Source organism: Haliotis asinina, chromosome 5, assembly GCF_037392515.1.
Source record: "Haliotis asinina isolate JCU_RB_2024 chromosome 5, JCU_Hal_asi_v2, whole genome shotgun sequence".
Taxonomy (NCBI): domain Eukaryota; kingdom Metazoa; phylum Mollusca; class Gastropoda; order Lepetellida; family Haliotidae; genus Haliotis; species Haliotis asinina.
This window is the reverse complement of record NC_090284.1, coordinates 57,493,631-57,519,298: the sequence shown is the minus strand read 5'-3', so window position 1 is coordinate 57,519,298 and position 25,668 is coordinate 57,493,631. Positions and strand designations below refer to the sequence as shown.

General features: G+C 39.1%; 1 protein-coding gene across 2 annotated transcripts in view; it reads right to left on the bottom strand.

Annotated features, from left to right (window-relative positions):
- Positions 1–1,501: 1,501 nt before the first annotated feature.
- The window catches only part of LOC137284916 (protein dachsous-like), a 69,710-nt gene continuing 45,543 nt past the window's right edge, over positions 1,502–25,668 (bottom strand). For both annotated transcript variants that reach the window (XM_067816963.1, XM_067816964.1), the window contains 32 exons: positions 25,435–25,524; positions 24,937–25,023; positions 24,325–24,447; positions 23,895–23,952; positions 23,281–23,355; positions 22,404–22,564; positions 21,711–21,758; positions 21,172–21,261; positions 20,674–20,760; positions 20,057–20,179; positions 19,471–19,528; positions 18,948–19,022; positions 17,413–17,573; positions 16,919–16,966; positions 16,105–16,194; positions 15,462–15,548; positions 14,633–14,755; positions 13,808–13,865; positions 13,413–13,484; positions 12,744–12,913; positions 12,373–12,420; positions 11,901–11,990; positions 10,940–11,026; positions 10,402–10,518; positions 8,796–8,868; positions 8,029–8,100; positions 7,221–7,402; positions 6,865–6,915; positions 5,900–5,989; positions 4,445–4,531; positions 3,314–3,436; positions 1,502–2,173 (listed from right to left, as the gene is read on the bottom strand). In XM_067816963.1, coding sequence (XP_067673064.1) covers positions 2,123–2,173; positions 3,314–3,436; positions 4,445–4,531; positions 5,900–5,989; positions 6,865–6,915; positions 7,221–7,402; positions 8,029–8,100; positions 8,796–8,868; positions 10,402–10,518; positions 10,940–11,026; positions 11,901–11,990; positions 12,373–12,420; positions 12,744–12,913; positions 13,413–13,484; positions 13,808–13,865; positions 14,633–14,755; positions 15,462–15,548; positions 16,105–16,194; positions 16,919–16,966; positions 17,413–17,573; positions 18,948–19,022; positions 19,471–19,528; positions 20,057–20,179; positions 20,674–20,760; positions 21,172–21,261; positions 21,711–21,758; positions 22,404–22,564; positions 23,281–23,355; positions 23,895–23,952; positions 24,325–24,447; positions 24,937–25,023; positions 25,435–25,524 — 2,955 coding nt within the window. In that variant the 3' untranslated portion in view covers positions 1,502–2,122. The remainder of the gene's footprint in view (positions 2,174–3,313; positions 3,437–4,444; positions 4,532–5,899; positions 5,990–6,864; positions 6,916–7,220; positions 7,403–8,028; positions 8,101–8,795; positions 8,869–10,401; positions 10,519–10,939; positions 11,027–11,900; positions 11,991–12,372; positions 12,421–12,743; positions 12,914–13,412; positions 13,485–13,807; positions 13,866–14,632; positions 14,756–15,461; positions 15,549–16,104; positions 16,195–16,918; positions 16,967–17,412; positions 17,574–18,947; positions 19,023–19,470; positions 19,529–20,056; positions 20,180–20,673; positions 20,761–21,171; positions 21,262–21,710; positions 21,759–22,403; positions 22,565–23,280; positions 23,356–23,894; positions 23,953–24,324; positions 24,448–24,936; positions 25,024–25,434; positions 25,525–25,668) is intronic.

Genomic DNA, 25,668 nt, shown 5'->3' with positions numbered 1-25,668 from the left:
ACATACAATTGTCACTGTTACATACTAATTAATTTTATTATTTGATTTTGAACATATTGGAGATGCTTGTTACATTTTGAAGAAACTTAAGTGCTATGTGAAATATATATAATTGTTACATGAATATTTTGTGCATTTCTTGAGTTCTAAAACTGTGTTGCAGACCTCACACCTATCATTCCCGTTCAGAACACAGATCTTCCAACTCTTATTCATCATGTTTTTTTGCCTTCCTTTACATTAGAAATAAATAAACGTTTTCTTCTAATATGCTTTGGTTGAAATTCTTCACATTTATCTGCTCAGTGGGAATGTACTGTTTCACTAGTTGAAAAGTAACATAAAACAGGTAGCGGATCTGTCCTGCATAGATCTCTTATATCTGGGTCCCGTTTCACAAAGCTGTCATAAGCCTAAGATCTCAGAACTTTTGTCGTAGCATTTTTACCTCCAGTACTGTAACATAGGAAGTAGGAATGCTACAAGAAAAGTTATGAGATCTTAGGCCTACGAGAGCTTTGCGAAACGGGACCCTGGCTTCTATGTTTGCGTTCCCAGTGATACCAGGTGTCCAGGAACCCATGACTGGAGGCATATCTTGTCCAAATGAATAGCATCCAAACAGTGAATATCGATGCTCATGCTGTTGTTCATTGGATTGTCTTGTCCAGACCCAGTTATTTACAACCGCCATGTAAGTGGAATATTGCTGAGAGAGGCGTATTAGGCTTAGCTGACTTGCTCACTCTGGATGACAGAATGTGGCCTGGATCCCATATCCAGGGCCTAGATTTTCGAAGCTCTGTTAGCCATAAATTATGTTAATGTAGGGCACTTACGAATAGCTTAGTGCTAAGAGAGCTTCGAAAATGTAGGCCACGAACTCTAGTGTTTGTTCCCAACAGATATTCATTGTGATGCCAGGTATCTAGTATTCCACAGGCATATTTTGTCTGCCCATGAGAACCTGTGCAGGTCCGCAGAAACCGATGGTCGTAAAAGGCGACTATTGACAGTGTCAGGTTGTCAGGCTCGCTGACGACGTGTCATTGTAGCCCAACTGTCTATATCAATATGTTGATGATGCTGAACACTAGATGCTGTCTCCTCCAGATTTTACTATTTACAGATCCTGCCATATTTTCGAAGTGCAGCTCTAAACAATATACACACATGAACAAAGGACATTCCGAATGACACAAGGATCATTCAATGATATCTACAGTGCGACATTTGTTAAAGGCCGAAGACCATGTTCCATTTCCGAGCATGAGTACAATGTGTGAAGCCTATTTCTGGTGTCCATTCCAATAATATTGCTTAGAGGTTTAAAAGATTTGTTATTGTGAATCTGCTTTCCAAGTTGCGTAAGTTGGCCGAGTTCTGATACTCATTAGCTGTAGGCGTGCCTCTTGTGTGAACTGATCATATAAATGATTTTACAGCATCTTCATATATTTCACCAATCATTCCTCACGTTCATAGACAACAGACACAGAAATAAAGCAAACCATTTATTCAAATGAGGGAAAATTGCATATCTACAAGTTATCTACAGTGAATGGATGATCCTTTGGGCACATTGATTTCTCCGAGCTGCTTCCATGTACACGAAAAGGTGTAGCGAAACTTTGATTTCTCATCACAACACATTTGAGAAATTTGACGTTATGCATATTTCACTTTATAACTTATACATGGTCAATGTGGAATAAGTAACTATCTTGCATGGAATTTTTCGGGAAACAAGATCATTTCAGTATGTGCTGTGAAAGGAAAGGGTGAACAATTCAGAATATATGAAAATTAAAAACATTTTTGGTACATTCGTCACGGATAGATCGGGCTAGGATCGTGAAGAAGAAGCAGGTTCAAGTTGTGACAGACATAGTGAGTGGTGCAAGAGGGTGCGAGCCAATCTCTGAGAGAGAGGTGAAGTGCAAAAAGAGAGTGTAGCACCTCCTGTGCCCGAATCGGGATATGGGGATGGTAAAACACGAGGACCAAAAATCCCTCCTTCTCCAGCGTACCAACAGTGCCAAACTGCCTGCCCTAAACAGGAAATGGAGAAATCGTGTTGGGCTGATGAGGGTTAATGGTCAGGACATCCTGAAGATGACTCCTAGACGATCGTGATGCGGACATCAGCTGTAGATGACCTTCGTCCTCCATCCTGAAATAGAATTGATATGATTCATATGTTTATATGTATCTCATAATATACAGTATATGTTAGTATTTGTCTTGATATAGCTGTAAAATTGTTGAATTAACATTGACATTTCAAATAAGTCTCCAGTGTTCTTAAGTTAACAATCACCTCCATCTATATACAGGTCATGACCTCCGGCGGACACATCTTCTATGCGTTTATTTATCTATAAGTACTGGAGAAAATAGATATAGAATATTTATTTTCATTTCCTGACATGTGTCCCCCTTTATGAAAAAAATATTTCCTTTCTCATAAGCGTCCTCTTCTTCTGAAGCAGGAAACATTTGATTTACAAATGCTCAATACAAGCATTAAGAACGTTGTGAGATGAAATAGGGATCAACCTGGTGTTCAAGATTATAGTATTTTTTTGTTTTATTTAGCCCCTTCGATAACTTCCGAGCCAACCATTCCTTGTTTCCATTTCCTTTTAAACCACCATAACAAGAGCCATTTTTCCAAGTCTTTCAGAATGATCTGTCCCGAGGTTCGAACCACTGTCCTTTGGACTGGCGCTCTGTTCACAAGTTTCCGATAACAGTTAGAGATGTGTGTGATTATACAGGCCAACAGGCGTTTTTGATTGTGTTATTTTCAGTAGTGACTATGGTTTGACCCGCTTATGACAATATTCCAGCAATATTACAACAGGGAGATCAGAAATGTGTTTCACATACTGCATCCATGTGGGGAATTAATATAACAACCAAATCCATTAGCTCAGTTGCCAAGAAAATGTGAATGAACATTAAGGATCTGAACGTATTTTACACTACTTCTTGTTCATTCATGCTTATATTTGAGCGAAATAACAACAACAACAGAAAAAAGAGGGGAAATCGACTTGCCAGAAATACATTTGGGTAGGGGTATTGTCCCGGTGAGGAAATGGTAGGACTGAACCCTGATTATATCTAACCCTAAATGGGCATTCAGCGACACTAGCGTGTGAACTGTGTATTCCATTTATTGTTTATCTTCTCAGTTATCCTGTCTAATTCGTCATTTTCACCACAGTAATGAAGAACAGATGAACAGATAGTCAATTCCTCACGACTCTATCTCAAATTCGGGTTAAATGTAGTACTCTGTGCTTACCGTTGCAGTTACTGTTAGTACCACGGCTGCCTGTCCTGACAGTCCAAGCAGGGATCTGGTTGTAACAATAGTGCCAGTTCTCCCGTCTATACTGAAGACTTGAGTGCCGACTGGGTTATTCGACTAAGAAACAAAAAATAAACGGTAAATCTAAATGTAAGTGTACCTCCTCATCAAGAACAACCTTCCGTCAATACACCTCAGCCCACCCTCAGCCTAATACTCATCAACCTCCCCCAATACACCTCGGCATACCCTCAGCCTAATACTCATCAACCTCCCCCAATACACCTCGGCATACCCTCAGCCTAATACTCATCAACCTCCCCCAATACACCTCGGCATACCCTCAGCCTAATACTCATCAACCTCCCCCAATACACCTCGGCATACCCTCAGCCTAATACTCATCAACCTATAATCAATACACATAAGTCTACCCTCAGTGCATCCTACTACTTATTGACCCACCCTCAATACAACTCAGTTTACGCTCAATACCCATCAATGTACCTTCAAATGAGAGAAAGAGAGAGTGAATTAAGTTTGATGCAGCTTTTAGCAGTATTTCAGCACTAGAAATGGGCTTCACACACTGAACAGATATGAGGTATCGAACCTAACATTTGGTAAGACGGGGCTATTCTTCTAACCACTTGGCTACACTACCGATCCTTACCTAAGAGGCAGGTCAATTCATCCTCAATGCACATCAACCTACCCCTACTCAATACACATTAGTTACCCTCGATACACATATCCTACCCTCATTCAGAACATATTAGTCTACCTTCAATACTCATATCCTACCTTCAATCAGAACATATTAGTCTATCCTCAATAGTCATATCTTATCCTCACTCAATACACATCAACCTACCTTCAATACACATACGCCTACCATCGTCCAATACACATCAGCCTACCCTCAATGCACGTACACCTACCGTCGCCCAAAACACATCAACCTACCCTCAATACACATACACCTACTGTCGCCCAATACTCATCAACCTACATTCAATACACATACGGCTACCGCCGCCCAATACACATCAACCTACATTAAATACAAGTACACCTACTGTCGCCCAATACACATCAACCTACATTCAATACAAGTACACCTACCGTCATGCTGTATGTGATTTCACCGAAGAGTCCGGAGTCTGCATCTAAAGCCGACACTTGGATCAACCGGGAGTTGACTGGCGAACTCTGAAAGGGTCATCATATACAGTGCACAACCAGACAGTGACCATCAAGATACGAGGGGTACACATACTGGGGTTTGTTTTCGTGTTGAATTAAACATATATTAACATATCATTATATTAGTATTATTATCATGAATTAAACATAATATTCTATTAAGTGAAAATAATGTGGATTAACCAATTCCAAACAACGCCAAAATGCATATTTACAGATTCCTGTACAGTGACACGTGTAGAGGGTTACACAAGTTTGTATCACGGGAAACGTGTTTGTGATAAACTGAAGTTAAAAGTCGGATTCGAGCCCACGACCACGACTCGCAGAATCAGAGATGTACGGACAGATAAAGGATCTGTCACCTCCCATTAATATATATTAGTGCAAGTTTTGACAGGTACTGACACAAAAAGGATATACCACCCAGCATAGAGCTACTTTAGTACAATTTTAGGCAAGTACTGACACGTAAACGATATACCAAGAAAACTACGTCTAGAACAAACACGAACTTACGGATATCACGAACTTACGGATATCACGAACTGAAGGTTGTAATGAACGTTGTTGGTATGGTCATTTGCTGTGTACTTGAGACGAAATGCGTCAAGAACTTCTATTATAAAGAACTATAATTAATGACTCCTTTCAGTTCTTTATACCTGTGCTTTACTGTACAACCGATTATTAAAGTCAGCCAGGTTAATTTTGTTTTTATTTTGTTTTATATTTATTCGAGATTCCAAACTGATTTTTGTTCTCTTCTTTCACTCTTAAGCTGTTGTTGGAATAGTACAGCGCCCTCTTCCTCGGGTGCTTCTATTATACAACTGGGGTTGCGTTTATGTATTTGTTTGGCTCAAATGCCACATTATTCTTGATGAATTTCACCAGACGTGGACGGATGTTCTCAACAATGAAACGTACACAGACTAACAATGTCTAGCGATGAAACCTGCTCTGTACATAGACTAACAATGTCTAGCAATGAAACCTGCATAGACTAACAATGTCTAGCGATGAAACCTGCTCTGTACATATAGTAACAATGTCTAGCGATGAAACCTGCTCTGTACATAGACTAACAATATCTAGCGATGAAACCTGCTCTGTACATAGACTAACAATGTCTAGCGATGAAACCTGCTCTGTACATAGACTAACAATGTCTAGCGATGAAACCTGCTCTGTACATAGACTAACAATGTCTAGCGATGAAACCTGCTCTGTACATAGACTAACAATGTCTAGCGATGAAACCTGCTCTGTACATAGACTAACAATGTCTAGCGATGAAACCTGCACTGTACATAGACTAACAATGTCTAGCGATGAAACCTCCTGAAGATGCAAATGCTAACGATGTCTTACTTCTTGAACAGTTGCCGTGTATGTAGTCTGGGGAAACACTGGTCTGTTGTCGTTCATGTCCTCCACGGTAATCATGACAGTTGCAGTGGTCTGAAACACCAAGGGCATTAATTTGCTGTGTTGCTCATAAGCCTGATCCAAAGTCTCGGTCCACAAAGCGTTCGTAACGTTACGACATGTCGTAAGTCTGTAGATTATCACAGTCTTCCGAATATCGTAGCGCTAAGAACGTTTCGTCGTGGATCGGGATCACTAAACGCTTCCACGACACGAAAACTATCTCCGTGTTTATTATGGGGAACGGTTGGGTAGCCAAGTAGTTGAAGAGGTCGCTCGTCACTCCGAAAACCTGGGTTCGATTCCCCACATGGGTACAATGTGTGAAGCCAATTTCCGGTACCCTTAACCGTGATATTGTTGGAAAATTCCTAAAACTGGCATAAGGAAACTAGGGATCGAACGCTTAAGCCACTAGGCTACCCTACCAACCCTTTGCCACACAATTGTTGCAGATTTTAGTGTTAGTATTTGTATGTTCATAGTATCTATATGTATACGTGTATTTGTAATCACACTAACAATTAAGAGTTAACACAATACGAGGTATCAGTTATAAAGAAAACACTCATACAAAAAGTCGACATTTCAGCTGCAGATCAGGAGCCTATATCACATGATTAGGAATCATTGGCGATATAGGAAGTGTGACTACTTTCAGGTCGAAACCATAGTAAATTGAACAATGCGAGGTTTTGCACACACTCGCATGAAAGATCTCACGCACTGACAAGCGAACAAATACACAAACATACCGTTATACCATTGGTCAGTCAGAAAGGTATACACACACACAAACACACACACACGCACACGCACAGACACACGCACGCACGCACGCACACACTCACACACACAAACCAATAGGCATACAAGCACTCAAACAAACACAGGCAGGGGGAGTTTACCTCAGCTGCACCATCACTGGCTATCAACAGCACAGTGTTGTTCTCACGGTCCTGGAACAATGAAAGATTATGTCACGTCACAAAATATAATTTTAACACGATTTTAAACACGATCACGATGTGATCAAGTTTTATATTATCTGAACGGACAATGCCCACATCGGTAAAAATATGATAATTACTTCTTATACATCGATGATGAATATACTCAACAAAAATGTGTCACACCATGCATCGTAGCATTATGTTACATCTTAAGAAGCAAAACTGAATTATTCCATGGCACAAAAATTCAGAGAAGATATAAATCTTCCTCGGTCTTTAAAAAGAATTAAAGAAAGAAAAATTATAATTACCCTCTCGCGATCGAACACTGTGTTGATGAGCAAGTAAACAGTGATGTAGTTATTAACCACTTGACCAGTGGTCACGGCTCTAATCAGGCTTGCGCCATTCGAAGCTGTGTCGCCCGCAACGCGCATAGTTAGACCCTGGGGACCATCGAGGTCCGAGGCCCGAATCATGCCGAGGAAGGAACCTAAAAAACACAGTATTTCAGTCGGTAGGAAAAAAGAGGCAACAAACGGGATGGGGTGCTCAGGCTAGAAAAATTTGTTGAAGCATGACATCGTATCACAACTGCGCTGCTTACGACATCAGTCATTGAATAGTTTGGTCCAGGCGGGTCAAATAGCTGGAAAAATGCGGCGTTAGACAACAAACAAACAATATTCAAGAATATACATTTGTACTTTTGAAGATTTCAGACTCGATTATTTTCGGAGCGCCGTCAAACAGCTGGAATATTGCAGAGTACGGCGTTAAACAAAGAAACGAACAAACAAACAAACATCGTTCATCGCGGCGCTTTACTACTGATGCTAATAATTAACAAACAAGGTAAAGGTTACGTACGAATACCAAATAGTCAGTCCTTTACGTTAACTCTACGCAAGGACATTTTATCTTATGTTACAAGCGGGCCTCATAGTGACCAGTTGGTTAAAGTTTTCGCTCGTCACGCTGAAGACCCGGGTTCGATTCCTCACATGGGCAAAATGTGTGACATCCATTTCTGGAGTCTCCAGTCGTGACATTGATGGAACATTGCCAAAAACGGCGTAAAACTAAACTCACTCACTGATTCGTGCAACAGATACTTACCGTTAACGTTGTTTTCCATGACGGTGAAGGACATGTCCTGTTGAGAGAAAGTCGGCGGCACGTTGTTCGCAACTGTAACACATTCAATCCGTTGTAACATATCAACTGAAAAGACGCTCAGTAAACTCAAACCTATCCATGGAATACAAGAAGGCACGCTGTTGGGAACACTGTGATAAAGATGCGACAAGGTAACAATGTTCCTCGTACTATTCCGTACTTAAATGATGACGTGTCCTACAAGTTCAGTGAATTCATGAATTTGGTAAATACAGCCCTCGGGTGAATAGTATGTCAGGAATAGAGACATTTGAAATGACCTCTGATGACGGTGCCAGCTAAGCTGTGCACCTGACAATCTCAGAACCAGTCGGAATCATTTATTGTCAATCTGAATGGCGATTTTGAATATTATGTGATGATTTCAACCTTAAAGTTGAAATGAATACAGTACAAATATTCGTAACAAATATTACGGCTTTAACAGCAAAGAAAAGATGCTTTGCAAGTGAGATACTATGTCAACACACACACGCACGCACACACACACGCACGCACACACACACGCACTCGCACACACACACACACTATATTTCACTTAAGGTAACAAGAACATGGAATACATTTTAATAAAATGCTGAACATATTGATAAAAGCTTTAATTGACTTCAAACGACGACGACAATGCTGTTGTTGTTGTTGTTGCTGCTGCTGCTGCTGCTGCTGCTGCTGCTGCTGATGATGATGCTGATGCTGATGATGATTACCTGTTACTGGACTTGACTGTATCGCTATCCTCACCAAAACCGACGCATTCAGTGAGAGTGGCACACCATTGTCCTGAAACATATGTTTATAACAGAATTTCAGGTCATGCTGCAGGATTCAGGTCTAAGGGGTATCTTTGTGGGATCCGATTATGCTACTTCTGCTGCTGTACGCCGATGATCTTAATTTATTTGATGATACTGTCATAGGATTGCTGAGAAAGATAAATATTTTACATAACTACTGTAGCTCTTGGGGTCTTTTAGCAGAAAGTGGTAGATCAAATATTTATGTGGATTACTACCAAAGGTGCATCATGTATTGGTGTAAATTGTTAAGGGTGTCTGAGGATCGTTACCCCAAACAGTGTTATTTACTTATAAAGAAATTAGATTCATCTGGTCGAATGACTTGGGCGACATCGGTTAAATATCTTTTAAATGCTCAGGGCTTCGGGTATGTATGGTATAATCAGGATGTTGGTGATATTCCCCATTTCATTTCCCTTTTTAGGAAAAGACTTCTTGATTGTGATATGCAACGCATTCTCGGTAATATCAGAGTATCTGTCCATTCAAGATATCTTAAAGAAGTTAAGTCCTTGTTAAATACTGAATATTATGTCTCTTCCATCAGTCAAATAGCTATCAGAAGACATGTATGTTTGCTCAGACTACATGCACTTCCTTTGAGATGTAATATTCGAGATAATAATTTTGATAAGATATGTAAAATGTGTGACTGTGGCTCGAAAGAAGATGAAATTCACTTCATGTTTGAATGCAAAGCATATGATTTTATTAGGATAGGTATTTTCCATATTCTAGGATTGATAGCATACAGACTAAATATTTTTGTTTCATAAGTAGTACTTGTATCCACACACTTTCTAACGGTTCTAAATATATTAAAGAAGCCCTTACTTTTAGAAATTCCATTACATCCTCTGCTACAAGTTAGCATAATTCCGTCTATGTAATTTGCTACTCATTATGTTGTAAATTGTTTTCCTTATTGTACATGGGCCAACGGCCTACAAAATCGAAATAAAGAAACTAAAACTGAAACTGAAACATTACTTAACTTTACTTAACAGGTTTTGTTGTTTGACACACAGGTGCATATCACATGGTACTCGGGTAGGGTCTATACACTTGTATGTCTTTCTAACACCATTTCTAAGCGATACGAGCCCCTGTGGTGCAGTTTCGCTATTTTACTTACAGGTAGATAGTTTCCTCTGTAATTTTGCATTAGTAAACAATACGCTATTCAATTTTCAGTTTTGAATTGCTGACCCTAAGATCACTGTTAAATAACTGATTATAAAGTAATACTTCCTATTTTTTATAGTTGCATTTGAGATCACATCATCTTTTTTTGTTTTACGAAATGAATTTTCGTAGTCAATCAAACAGAATACCAAAATGACATCATAAATGTTGTCCAAACTCTTATGTCTTTTAATTCTTTGGATAGACTTGCCGAAACAAGGTTATGACAAAAACACTTTGTAAATTGTTTTTCTTTTTTTTAATCACATCGATTCATTTAAGGGCAAACATGGTGAAATGATTCAATAAATACAGCCTTGGCAGTACATACCCTTGCCTCTACCCTCAGAGTGACTATCTGACCATCGGCGAGAGAACTCAGTGAATTCACAACAGAGATGACCCCTGTGTTCTGGTCGACACTGAAATAGCCAGGTGCTGTCGATGACTGAAACATACGTGCGTGTGAAACTATTCAATATTTTGACAATAAGATTGCATCATATGCCCTGTACAAGTTTTCAAGACAGCGAAACTAGCAATCGCAGTCCAAACATCACCTAGTCTATAATCATTTGAATCACTTGAAGTACGACAACAACTGAATATGTGTTAAGTTTGTTCTCCAAGGCACAGACAGACAAAGACCAAAGACAATCGGTGAAATTAGATATAACTTTCTATATTGTATACTCTATATCATTTTATGGAAATGACTATCCAATTAACTTCGACCGTATTAATGCAGCCAGTCTAATTCATTTACACTACCGTCCGGTAAACACTCATCAAGTTTCATACGTACGACTCTATTTTTCCAGTCGCCCCCACCCACCTCTGTAAACACCAGCTCTCCCTATGGTACTCACCTGGATAGAGTACTGAACAGTGCCGTTGTTTTGCTGGTCTGGGTCAGTGGCGGACACGGTCAGCACGGACGTTCCGACATTAACAGACTGAAAAATGCACAGTTTTCAGTTTGCCCATGGCATATCACCAGTTGTATCATCAGTTTGATCATGGCATGTGAGTGAGTGAGGTGAATTTTACGCCGCTCTCAGCAATATTCCAGCTATATGTCGGGGGTCTGTAAATAATCGAATCTGGACCAGATGAACCAATGATCAACAGCATGGGCATCGATCAACGCAATCGAGTGAGCCTGAGCACACAATCCTGTTCGTCTCTTTAAAAAAGCAAGGAATACTGAAGATCATTTCTAAACCAGATCTTCACGGGTTCTCATAGGTGAAGACCCAGAACACAATGTATGGTGCTGATAAACTGAGAAACAAAGCAGGGATACGAACCCACAAAGGCGTGCCAAAGGATGTAGCCCTACCACTCGTATCTCGCCATTTCGAAACAGTTAACGTAACACGTAATTATCATAAAGTGATAATTCCATACTTATGATCATTAACTTAACTTAAATTGCTCTATTAGCTCGATATTTTTGTTGATTTAAATAACAAAATGACGAATATGTAATACGAAACTGGACCATTTCATCTTAAAATACCAGGAAACTTTTACTGCAAGATAATTATACTCCCCAAGCTCCCATATAGTCGTTTCATATTTACGTAATTCATTTACATAATTCATGTGCCTGAATCTCCCACACATGCTTTGGTTTCTACAGCCATCTATTAGAAAGACCATACCTTTGAAACACTAGATTACACAAATACCTAGTCTCTGAAATGAACACATTCACAATTCCCAAATTATCTTTAAAAATGATAAAACTTAGGAGAGAACTTTTCTCCATTTTCGGAATCTGCAACTGTGATGATCTGAATTACGACTGACTCGCCAGACACTTACTTTGGACACGGTGGAAGAGTATGAAGACGATGTGAAGGTTGGGGGGTTGTCGTTAACGTCGTCGATGACGATGGTAACCGTTGATGTAACCTTAAAACAGCAAGCACACATTTCAATGAATGGCGGATACACATAACACTTTCGTAGTGATGAGCGGTACTAGAACCATTGGTCAAAAGGGGCTAGAATATCTCTAGAAGCTGGGTAAAGCTGAACTTACACATTCAGTATAACGTCAACGCACGGGAACCCATACCAAACTTCAACGTTGCGCTCTGGCGATTCTAAACCTTACAACATCGTGCAGGTACAGCGACAACGAATGGAATGGTTAGTGCTAGTTGAGTCTGATCGCTGCCGTTAAGCCTTTGAAACCTTCCACCTGACTGCTTAGAACGTATCGTTCTAATATGTGAAGCAATCAGTATGGAACTACATCGAACATACGGTTGGGGTTAAGGCGGGTACTTACTGAGTTTTGGCCGTCAAAGGCAACGATCTTGAACACCTTAGTCTGGTCCTGAAATAAGAACAGCCAATCAATAGCCTCACTGATCAGTGGAATTAGCAACTAAAGTACTAGTCAATATTTTTTAAAGGTCGATGGAAAAATCAGATGTGGGGATTTTTTCACGAAGCAACCTTAACTAAGATTAACCTTAACTCCCATTCTTTAACATCGCACTAAGGTTGCCTTAGTGACCCAGGATCACCTTAGTGCTTTGTGAAAGGTAGTTCTGCTGTAGAACTGACGATATGAAGAGGTACATATTAAAAACTAAACGCTAAAAGATTCTGTTAAATACATTTTATGGTTAATAAATTAAAAAATAAAACACTTACAATTTCTCGATTGAGGAATGTATTGAGGGTTATCCTGGCTAGTACAATTGTTCCGTTTCCGGCCGTACCCCCAATCTGGACGGTATCGAATGACTCTCGGTCAGGCAATGACAAGGTCAGCCTGTTAGGGCCATCTGAGTCCGAGGCTCCGACAATAAACAGGACACTCCCTGACAAGCAGATTACACGGGATCAATACACATAAATTATTCTACTAATTTCAATGAAATACCCGGAGTAAAGAGTGTTTGAAATAACTTTGAAATAGCAATTCTCTTTTCATTTCAGGTTATTAATTAACGTAACTCTATCTTGATTTACCTAGGCTGATACGTGAGACGTGAATATGGATAATATGCATTATCTAAAACCCATGACGCTGAGCAGTACGGTTTGAGTATATGCAGTATCTTGCTCCTCATTAATTAGGTTCCGTTAACAACAATATTGAAACAGTTAAACTTGAAAAAAGATTTGTAGATAATTTTGCACGAGACAGTAACTTCGAAAATTTTAAACTGCTTTTAGCTAATTCATATCTCTGTGACATCATTAAAGGTTATCCACAATGTTTCAGTAACTCATGAACGCTTTAAGCCATTTGATACTGTTGAATCCTGGGAAAATGCACTCTTTACCTTATAAGCATTATGAAAATGCTTAACATACCTATTGGGGTATTTTCTGGGATATTGATGCTTGAGGGAACTCCTCGAAGAACAGGACTCTGATTTTCGTCATCTGTAACAACATTGTGATAAATCGGGTGACTTTCTCAAGTGTGGAAACTAAGGCTTTCAGTTAAAATGTAACGCTCAAGGCTTAAGACATAAGCTAAAAAATATGGCAGACATGTGGATGTTTAGTGTTACTGATGGCCAAGGCAGTTCCTCATTTTGACGTGTACCATTTGTTCCAAAGTCATTTTTTTCAGGTGAACGATTTCCCTTGTTTCATAGAATTATGGAGAGGATATTGTCGCTATTAAATAACAAATGCCCTAGAAACAATACAAGAGGAACGTGCACACGATGTATGTTAGTATTAAGTATTCATATACACACCACCGACTACTCTGATGGTCACATTGACTGCTGACGATCGGGGTGGGATTCCATTGTCCTGGAGATAATAACACAAAATATAATACGTGAAGTTACAACAGTCATATACACTCTAGGAAATATTAAGAGTTGACACCGTTCTCTTAGCCTGTGGTACATTGTTTGTCGTTGATTTCATTTGGTACTAGTTCCTAAATTTGACGAAAATAAACGAACAGTTTCAGGTATTTTGCCTTCCCTGAACAATTAAGGATACAGTTGGTTTGACATTTTATACCGTATTGACCTTGAAGTATCAGCCGCCGAGTGCTTGCCACCAAATAAGTCAGGACTCGCAAGATTTAGAAATATAATCCTTGACATCAAATGTGTCAGCCTTAAATGATTAATTAAATATAATCCTTGACACCAAATATGTCAGGTTTTAATGATCAAAAACATATAATCCTTTACATCAAATATGTCAAGCTTCAATGATTAAATAAGAAAAAGATCGTTGATATTAACTGTCAAGATTTATTGATGACAGAAATATAATCCTAAACATCATATATGTCAGCGTTCCTTGATTGAAGTAATACTATCATTTATATCAAACAGTCAGCCATCATCACCGAGAGTTACAGAGTACTCTGTTGTTTGCTTAAAACAAACAGAATCCTTAAACTCGAAAGTGTCAGCACTTAGTAATTAAACAGAAAGAATCACTGATATCAAATGTTTGAGATCGTTAAGGCAATAGACACTTAACATTAAAACGATATTACACATTTAAAGTAAAACAAAAACGTCACATATTTAACGAGTTTTCTATTTACAACTCACCGTGGCTATGATTGTGAAATTCACAGTACTTCCAGCCAGGTTAGCAAGTGAGGCCACTTGGACGATTCGGCCACTGGAACGCTCTGCTTGGAAGGCCCCTGACAAGTCTTGGCCTGTAGTCGCCTGGGGAAAAACACATTACTTGTGACATTCTTGGGAAACGATGGAGCAAGTTCAAAAGAAGTGATACGGATATTCAGTGAAATCATGTTTGTATTTTTTCCCTCTTAATCGCGAGAATATTAAATAATCTACGGAAGGATAACAAGATATGGATGCACTATGATACAGTGAGAATGACATTTTTGTGAAATAACAGCAGGGGCAGATAGAGAAGGCCGAAGGAAGTTAATGCGGATATTCAGACAGTTTATGTTTTTAAAAGTCTTGGCTTTATCACGAGAGTATTGAACAATATAAGGACGGATAACTACATGGATGCACACCATCTGAGATTGACGTCTCGGCGGTGGTTATAACATCCTTTCAAGCGAGTGATGACCACATGTTGATGACAAATAACCTCTTTGAGATGCTAAAAATGACCTGTTCGATTTACTAATGGTAGAAACCGTAACAACACGATAACGTATGTTATGAATATTACGTGTAAGTTTATAATAAGTGTGTTCCAGCTTCCCGTTTACATCGTTATAATTTAAATCACTACTGTTTGTAGGTTATTCGGCTATATGTGCTTACATACGCACATGGGTTATGTTTTCATTTGTTGAACTAAAAGAAACCAGTGCTTTAGAAGGTATTCAAAGAGTTATATCTCCAGATCAGGCCGCGAACCAAGTGGATGGGAGTATAAACTATGACTTACTTGTTTCCTGTAGGTCACTTGTCCATTGGTGCCAATGTCATCATCCCTTGCCGTGGTCTGAAGGATTATGCTGCCCACTTGATTACTCTGCACAGAACACAAATCTGTATAAAGTGGACTCCGGTTAATCTTGACGGTAATATCACATAACTAACAATGATTATTCAAGTTTCGATTAAAGAAAGTTGATACGTGATAAAGTCCCTTACGAATCGATCATTAATATTGTTTGCACATTTGTGCAGCTCCAGACATTGTCTAGCTATAATGTCTGGAAAAAAACATCTTTTCGATTGTGACGGTGCTTAATACAGTGCTCGTTACATGTCGATTCAGAAATATTGATTAATGCAGGTGTACATGGAGCTGAATATATTTCTATTCTGCTGATGATGTAAACTATATCAGATTTGTCGGTGTATTATCACATCAATGTGAAAAAATAGCATCGCATATGGAATCACTCTGTTTACAATGAAGATGTCGGAGCCTTCAAACAGTATAAAGAGAGAGTGAGTCAATGTATGCCGTTGCGAGGAATACACATTGTAACCATGTGGGGAATCGAACCGTTCGTCAAGACGAGCGAACACTATAACCTTTAGGCTACCACACTACCCCTGAGGAGAGAATGCAGGCTTACAGCTGGCACGCTGGCACTGTACTGTCGCTGGCTGAAGAGTGGGGCGTTGTCGTTGACATCTTGCACCTGAACTGACACCGTTGCAGTAGCCTAAAAAACAACCAACAGGAAGAGTGAATTGACATTTGAATCTCGATAGAGTACCTTAGAAAGTTTTGTGGAGAAATAATCTGACGGGGACCCTAGATGTTTTCCATGCTCTGGAAATCAATGATCAGCGGATCCTACCGCAGCTAAGCACTAAAAATAAGGAACACTGAAACTCTATAGTAATCCGCGTAACCCAGCATTTTCAGTTGGCATCCAGGTAGTTCCCTGTAATTGCATTGTGCTTTCCATGAAAACTGAAACTGCATCATTTCCGAATGGCTTCCATTGTGATTCATTACCAACTACCCCGAGAAGGATTCAGCTGGTTTCTACTATGTTTTAGTCTACTACAGGCTTCATCCTTGCTTCCACCTGCAAGTTTCCTGGTTTTCATGAAGCTGAAACTTTACCTGCTCCACTAGAAAAGAATTGTTTCATACATCACACATACCTAATCAGGTATCTTCTACAACGGCCGCCTTTCTCAACCAGTGCGTATAGTGGCTGTCTATTTCGAACACCTGGCGTTAACACTGGCATTTAGTGATCCAGCCCAATCGTTTCCAATACACACTACCATGATCATATTACTGGTCCCACCCGTCTATCCTTTCTTGCCCAATAATGCGTTAATCCATAGTGCAATTTTAGTCACGTTCAGTGAAGCTTTGTCAAGTGATAAGTTCGATGCAACTATCCTAGTATGCTTGTGTACTGTTACTACCTGCAGACGTCCATCACTGGCAACAACTAGCAAGAGGTAGCTTGGTATCTGAAATATATATTTACAAAATAAAAGTGACATTAGGGGAATATTTTGCACATTATTTAATCAATGTAACGTAATTCAAACATATTTAGCAAATCCATGCTTCCTCCATTATGGCAGAATGCATGTTTATTTTGCTATCCAGTCAGGCGAGTTCATGAGTATGAGTCCACTTTCCAAAGATAGGGCAACATGCACGTGCAAATCATTGACATTATTGACAAATGTGCCATTTGTAACAGAATGCATCGGAGGTAAAGAACGTAACTATGACATTTCAACGGCATGAGGTCTTTTCCCATACTCCTTAGTTCGTAAAGCATTAGCTTGTAGATATTTACAATTAACTTTAGGAAATGGTGTGGACAACAGCTTGCCCTTCAATGGTGATGCCGAGTATACATTCACTATAATTCCAGAGCACATTAAATGTAACATCGTCATCTCACCATTTCTCTGTCCAAGGGTCTCGTTGTTATTATGGAAATACTACTTCCGCCATCGATGACAGTGGCTTGTTGAAGAGCGAATAATGAACTGACGTTTCTTTCCAGGGTGAATGTTATGCCACCATCGGGATCGCGAGCTGATAAGCTGGTTAATATGGTGTCTGAAAGGAATGAGTTGTATCAGAAGATCATACAAACGCAGATAAATTGTTTAAAATACATCACATACATCTAGTAAAATAGAACAACATTTGTAACAAAATGGAAGCATATTTAAGGCTGTTCATCAAGAGATAATTTACAATGTACAATGTGTAAGCAGTATGGCTGTTTTTAATAGATGTACATCAGATGTTTCCTTAGATTCCACACACGAAATGACAAAATGACAGTATTATGTATTCCCATATATCATAGTCAATTATTTCAGTTAAATCATGCATGTCTGCGCCGAGAAATAGCGCCAGCATCTCATCGTCCTCGAGTATATCTATTTTCATGTATATATCTCCATCAAGTTTATCAATCAGACTGGAGAAGAAATTGTTTCTGTCGGACATAAAACATTCACAGTGTAGGATGATATGGTTGTCATAGTCAAAGCAATGTCGATTACAGTGGTTACCTTCTTTTGATATTTTTGCTCTTAATCCGTATTAGGATACGTTGATAATCGTTACCAGAACACAGTGGTAGAATGGCTTGTCGGACTCTTACCAAACTAATAACTGACTAGAACAATACACATAGAAAAGCTGTCGCTACATGTATGATTGTAACATCCATAGGTTCATGTTTGTATGATTAGTTTTTCCTTTCAGGTGTACCATACATTGACTAAATGCACTGTTCATTGCATGATTCCCACTACGTTATGTGTCTGTGTGTCTAAGAATCACTAGGTGCTGGTGACAGTATATCTTCGCGAAATGATGAGCGTATCCTGTCCCCCTGGTACCCGTCATATATACATATACAGGTAAGTCAGCTGTTCACCATAAAAGTGTGGGGGATATAGGATTAGTGTACATGGATAATAAACATGCATAGGAAAGTATTAGCAAACCTTTATGATGGGCAAGGTGAAAATGGACTTATTTAACATTTAATTTTACAGTATCTATCTTTCTGCATAAGAAATTACATCGGACATAAATTTTGTCACTATCTACATAAGAAATTACTTCGGACAATAATATTTGTCACTAATGCGTCAGTTTTGGAACTCATATTTAAAGCGAAAGGTGGTATCCGCCATTTCAGGTGACAATCAAGCAAACCAGCAAGCCCGATTCTCTTAGTCGCTCCTCGCGACAATCAAGGGTTGCTGAATATCAATTCTTCACGGTGGGCAGGGCGAAGTCATAACTGCTCTTCGACACATTTGCGTTTTATCGCTGTTAGGAAGACTAGACAAATGCATCATCGTGGGTCATGTGTAACAAGGCTGCCAGGGAAGACCTGTCTAGTTAATCAAAGAGGCCCTGCTTTTGATGTAGTTATTTGCTAGTATTTTGCTATTGGACAACACATACTGGCAGGCTGGTTTTCAAACACGGTGACGAAGACTTGGGATCTGTCAAACACTGGCCCTGTGTTACCTCCGTCATCTGGAACAAATCAACGAACAAGACATGACTAAAACAACTGAAGGTAGGTAGAGAATAGGAATGTCTCAATATTATGGTATTGGTGTTGAATCTGATTTAAATGAACAGTTTAGGTTTTCGTTATGACTTATGGAGTAAATTTAGGTAAAACACGTATTTCGTTAAACATGTGCGATTAATCAATATCATTTTCCATTATATATGAAGTATATTCTAAAAAGGTTCTTATTCGGCGATCAAACTGACTTTATCACTACTGTGGTTTCTAGGGCGCAGATAGGATGGGATGTTGGCATGTTAGATCGTTATCCTCATTTTGACCATATGTGCCAGTGTGATTTTTTCAGGTGAGCAATTTCCTTAGTTTTAAATATTGGAGATACCATTGAAACAACACAAGAGGAATTTGTGCACGTTGTTTTTTATGAATACGTTTTAACATACACACCAGGGAGTACTCTGATTGTCACATTGGCTGATGACGTTAGAGATGGAGTTCCACTGTCCTGGAGATAACACAACATATTATACTTGAATGTTTCAACAGTCATATGCACTGTAAGAAATATTAACAGTTAACCTCAATTATTCTGTAAGCATATTTAACACTGTTTTCACTTTGTTGATTTCATTTCATTTCACAAAAAGGGGTTACATGCATTTTGCCTTCATCGAATAATTACGGAATAATCCTTTAACATCAGTTATGTTAGTTTTGGTGTTTGAAGTAAAACAATTCTTTACATCAATCAGGTTAGCAATCGTCAGTGAATCTTACCCAATCTTTGACAGCCTCCATTGATTAAAACACATGGTATCTTAACATGCAACATAACAGCCGTCAATGTCTGGAGCAATATAACCCTCGATACCCTTCATTGGTTCAAGTAATTCAATCCGTACCATAAAATGTTGTAATTACACATTGAATCTTACCCAATCTTTTAATCAATTAATCACAAGATGTGAAGGGGCACCATCTGTATATTAGGATGTAGAGGCGTGTCCTGTCTCAACGTATATTAACTACTCACTATCGCCATGACTGTGAAATTTATTGTCCTCCCTGCCAGGTTAGCAAGTGAGGCCACTTGGACGATTCGACCACTGGAACCCTTTACTTCAAAGACCGATGACAAGTCTTGGGCTGTAGTCGCCTGAGGAAAACACATTACTTGTGATATTCTTGGGAAACGATGGAGCAAGTTGAAAAGAATTGATACGGATATTCAGTGAATTCATGTTTGTATTTTTTTCCCTTTTAATCGCGAGAATATTAAATAATCTACGGAAGGATAACAAGATATGGATGCACATGTTCTTTGATACAGTGATAGTTTCAGTTCTAACACCTTTCTCAAGCAAGTGATTGCCATGTCTCTATGATGACAACCAATAACCTCTTTGAGAACTTGTGAGAATAATCTAGTGGATTTACTAAATTTAGGGTTGAGTTGAATTGGGCTTTACCTCACATCGGCATTATTCCAGCTAAATTTAGAAACCTTATTGATGTCAAGATGCGTTCTATGACTCATACGTCTAAGTTAATAATGAGACTATATGAATTCCCACTTTCCGATTTGCATATTTAAATCACAATTGTAGATTGATGGAATAGCAGTAGATGGAAGAATAGACTATGGTTTACTTGTTTTCTGTAGGTCACTTGTCCATTGTTGCCAACGTCAAGATCCGTTGCTGTGGTCTGAAGGATCGTACTACCCACTTGATAACTCTGCACAGAACACAAATCTGTATATAGTGGACTCCTGTTAATCTAGACGGAATCCTGCATATGCGTCCCGAATAAAGAAAGTTGACACGGTAATGTGTGGAACGATCATTTCGCTCTGTGAAGATGCTTAAAGAAATACTCGTATAAAGTCTTTTCTGGAAAAACGGGATTTAATAGCGAGAGCAGACACCTGCAGCTAAATATATTCTTTTTTCTGCTGATGATTGCATCAAGTGATGTAATATATATCATAGATGCACATATGTTAAATGAACGCTAACAGCATTAGAAAAACATATTTGTTCGTATACACATGCTAGCAAATTGAAACGTATTCAAATGACATCACAATCAGTTAGTTCACACTACAATAAAGATGGCAAACCGTCATCAGAAAGAGAACATACTCACAGCTGGAATACTGGAACTATAAAGTCCCTGGCTGAAGAATGGGGCGTTGTCATTAACATCTTGTACCTCAACTGTCACCGTAGCGGTGTCCTGGAAAACGTCCAACAAGAGGTGTGAATTAACGTTAAGGAAGATTATTCCGAGACGAGAACCTTAGATGTTTTCCATGAACACATACGTTGCGTTTACAACCTGAGGATGGTAATCAGGAACCGAATCCATGATCAGCATGATACATATCATGGAGCACAAACTCCTTTTCCGTGAACACCATTACTGACTTTAATTAAATACTTTCCACAGCTGTTGATTCCTAACACCAAAAAGTGTACTCCTTTAACTGTCGTTTCATATTTGCTTTCGTTCCCACTCAATACATACCCCTACCACTATGATACTATCATTACTACACTTGGACTTGCTTGTCTATCCCTTATTTGCCCTAAAACGTGTTCCTCCTTAAGACTCACTGCATTTTTAGTCACGTTTAGACTCGCTGTGCTCGCTTTAGCTAACCTATCTATTTGTACACTTCCTACCTGCGCACGTCCACCACTGGCGACAACTAGCAAGAGGTAGGCTGGTGTCTGAAACATAGTGACAAAACAAAAGCTAAGGCAAGGGATTTTGCTTGCATGCTCGTTAATTAACAATTCACAAGTATTCACCAAATACATGCTTCTGACAATATTATAAAAACGAGTCAGTGAGTGAGTATGGTTTTACGCCACTTTTAGCTATATTCCACTTATAGCAAGGCAGGGGACACCAGAAATGGGTTATACACCCATGTGGGGAATCGAACCCGAGTCTTCGGTGTGACGAGCTAAAGCTTTAACATCTAGGCTACTCCGCCACCACGCAGAAACGAATGTTGCGGGTTTGTTATCCATGTATTCAGGGTTTGTTCACTAACGCTTGTTTAGTGATGATGAGATGTTTATTCAGTATAATCCCAGAGCTAAAGGGTTTGGTCGGTTTGATCTATAACGCCGCGCCCAGCAATATTCCAGCTATATGACAGCGGCCGGGTCTTAACCTGACAATCCACTGATCAACAGTATGAGTGTCGATATAGGGCTCTGGGATACGATGACACGTGTCAACTGAGTCAGTGATCCTGACCACCCGATACCCTTAGTCGCCTCCTATGACATGCATGGGTTACTGAAGATCAATTCTAACCCGGTTCTTTACGGATAACACGCGAAAGGGTAACAGCGCCTACACACCACTTCTCTGTCCAGGGGTCTTGTTGTTATTATAGGAATGCTACTTCCGCCATTGATATCAGTGGGTTGTTGAAGAGCGAAGAATGAATTTGCATCTTCCGCCATGACGAATGATATGCCACCATCGGGATCACGAGCTGATAAGCTTGTTATGAATGTGTCTGTAATGGAAACAAGGCTATACATTAAAGTTTTGTAACCATTGTAACTCGTTGCATATGGAAACGTTGATTACCTGCAGAGATTGCGAGTTGCTTGACGGTCTCTTAGCCAAAGATACGGGTAGAACTATACACATGGAATAAGTAACCCTAAACCTATTATTTTTAACCTAGATATAGCCAATTATATCCACGTTATATCTATGCTTCCATGATTATTTTGACCTTTTGGGCGCACCTACAGATCCTGAAGCATATATATCCAAGAAAGTCCTCGCAAGTCTAGGAAATGTGGCAAGTCTAGATTTCCTTCGCTTTCATTATATTATCCTTTCTTTACTATGAACTTTTTTCAGTAAAATATGTTTATTTCAGAGATTAGTTGTTAGTCTAGGGCGCACCATACATTTACTAAACATATATATAGTCCATTGTGATTCCGACATCATTATGAGATTGTGTGTCTATGAATCACTATCCGCAAGTGAAGGTACATCTTCGTGATATGATGGCCGTGTCCTGTCCCCCTGCCATCCGTCTACATGAACAGATAAATTAATTGTTTGCCTTAACACGTGGAGACATGGTACAAGTCTCAATACAGAATTACATCGGGCATAACTTTTGTCACTTGTGTATCAAATTTGGAATTGATATTTAAAAAAAGTCACTATTTAGGAAAACGTATCTACTCATCACTAGTGGACAATGCTTACTGGCAGGCTGGTTTTCAAAAACGGTGACGACGACTTGGGATCTGTCAAACACTGGCCCTGTGTTATTTCCGTCATCTGGAACAAATCAACGAACAAGACATGACCAAAACAACTGAAGGCAGGTAGAGAATAGGAATGTCTCAATATTATGGTATTGGTATTGAATGTGATTTAAATGAACAGTTTAGGTTTTCGTTGCCGCTGTTCACTGACAAATATCATGGATGGGTTCACGGCTTCAAACGCACTTAACACATTTATATATGGAGTAGTATAAGTAACCATTACTTATACTACTTATGAAGTTAATTTAGGCAAAACACGTATTTCGTTAAACATGTGCGATTCATCAATATCATTTTCCATTATATATAAACTAAGTATATTCTAACAGGTTCTAATTCGGCAATCGAACTGACGTTATCACTACTGTGGTTTCTAGGGTGGAGATAGGATGGGATGTTTTGACACACATTTTGACGTGTACCATATGTGCCAATGTGATTTTTTCAGGTGAGCAATTTCCTTAGTTTTAAATATTGGAGATACCATTGAAACAACACAAGAGGAATTTGTGCACGTTGTGTTTTATGAATACGTTTTAACATACACACCAGGGAGTACTCTGATCGTCACATTGGCTGATGACGTTAGAGATGGAGTTCCACTGTCCTGGAGATAACACAACATATTATACTTGAATGTTTCAACAGTCATATGCACTGTAAGAAATATTAACAGTTAACCTCAATTATTCTGTAAGCATATTTTACTCTGTTTACACTGCGTTTTCACTTCATTTCATCTCACAAAAAGGGATTACATGCATTTTGCCTTCATCGAATAATTATGGAATAATCCTTTAACACCAGTTATGTTAGTTTTGGTGTTTGAAGTAAAACAATTCTTTACATCAATCAGGTTAGCAATCGTCAGTGAATCTTACCCAATCTTTTAATCAATTAATCACAAGATGTGAAGGGGCACCATCTGTATATTAGGATGTAGAGGCGTGTCCTGTCTCAACGTATATGAACTACTCACTATTGCCATGACTGTGAAATTTATTGTCCTCCCTGCCAGGTTAGCAAGTGAGGCCACTTGGACGATTCGACCACTGGAACGCTCTACTTCAAAGACCGATGACAAGTCTTGGGCTGTAGTCGCCTGGGGGAAACACATTACTTGTGATATTCTTGGGAAACGATGGAGTTGAAAAGAATTGATACGGATATTCAGTGAATTCATGTTTGTATTTTTTCCCTTTTAATCGCGAGAATATTAAATAATCTACGGAAGGATAACAAGATATGGATGCACATGTTCTTTGATACAGTGATAGTTTCAGTTCTAACACCTTTATCAAGCAAGTGATTGCCATGTCTCTATGATGACAACCAATAACCTCTTTGAGAACTTGTGAGAATAATCTAGTGGATTTACTAAATTTAGGGTTGAGTTGAATTGGGCTTTACCTCACATCGGCATTATTCCAGCTAAATTTAGAAACCTTATTGATGTCAAGATGCGTTCTATGACTCATACGTCTAAGCTAACAATGAGACTATATGAATTCCCACTTTCCTATTTGCATATTTAAATCACAATGGTAGATTGATGGAATAGCAGTAGATGGAAGAATAGACTATGATTTACTTGTTTTCTGTAGGTCACTTGTCCATTGTTGCCAACGTCAAGATCCGTTGCTGTGGTTTGAAGGATCGTACTACCCACTTGATAACTCTGCACAGAATACAAATCTGTATATAGTGGACTCCTGTTAATCTAGACGGAATCCTGCATATGCGTCCCGAATAAAGAAAGTTGACACGGTAATGTGTGGAACGATCATTTCGCTCTGTGAAGATGCTTAATGAAATACTCGTATAAAGTCTTTTCTGGAAAAACGGGATTTAATAGCGAGAGCAGACACCTGCAGCTAAATATATTCTTTTTTCTGCTGATGATTGCATCAAGTGATGTAAAATATATCATAGATGCACATATGTTAAATGAACGCTAACAGCATTAGAAAAACATATTTGTTCGTATACACATGCTAGCAAATTGAAACGTATTCAAATGACATCACAATCAGTTAGTTCACACTACAATAAAGATGGCAAACCGTCATCAGAAAGAGAACATACTCACAGCTGGAATACTGGAACTATAAAGTCCCTGGCTGAAGAATGGGGCGTTGTCATTAACATCTTGTACCTCAACTGTCACCGTAGCGGTGTCCTGGAAAACGTCCAACAAGAGGTGTGAATTAACGTTAAGGAAGATTATTCCGAGACGAGAACCTTAGATGTTTTCCATGAACACATACGTTGCGTTTACAACCTGAGGATGGTAATCAGGAACCGAATCCATGATCAGCATGAT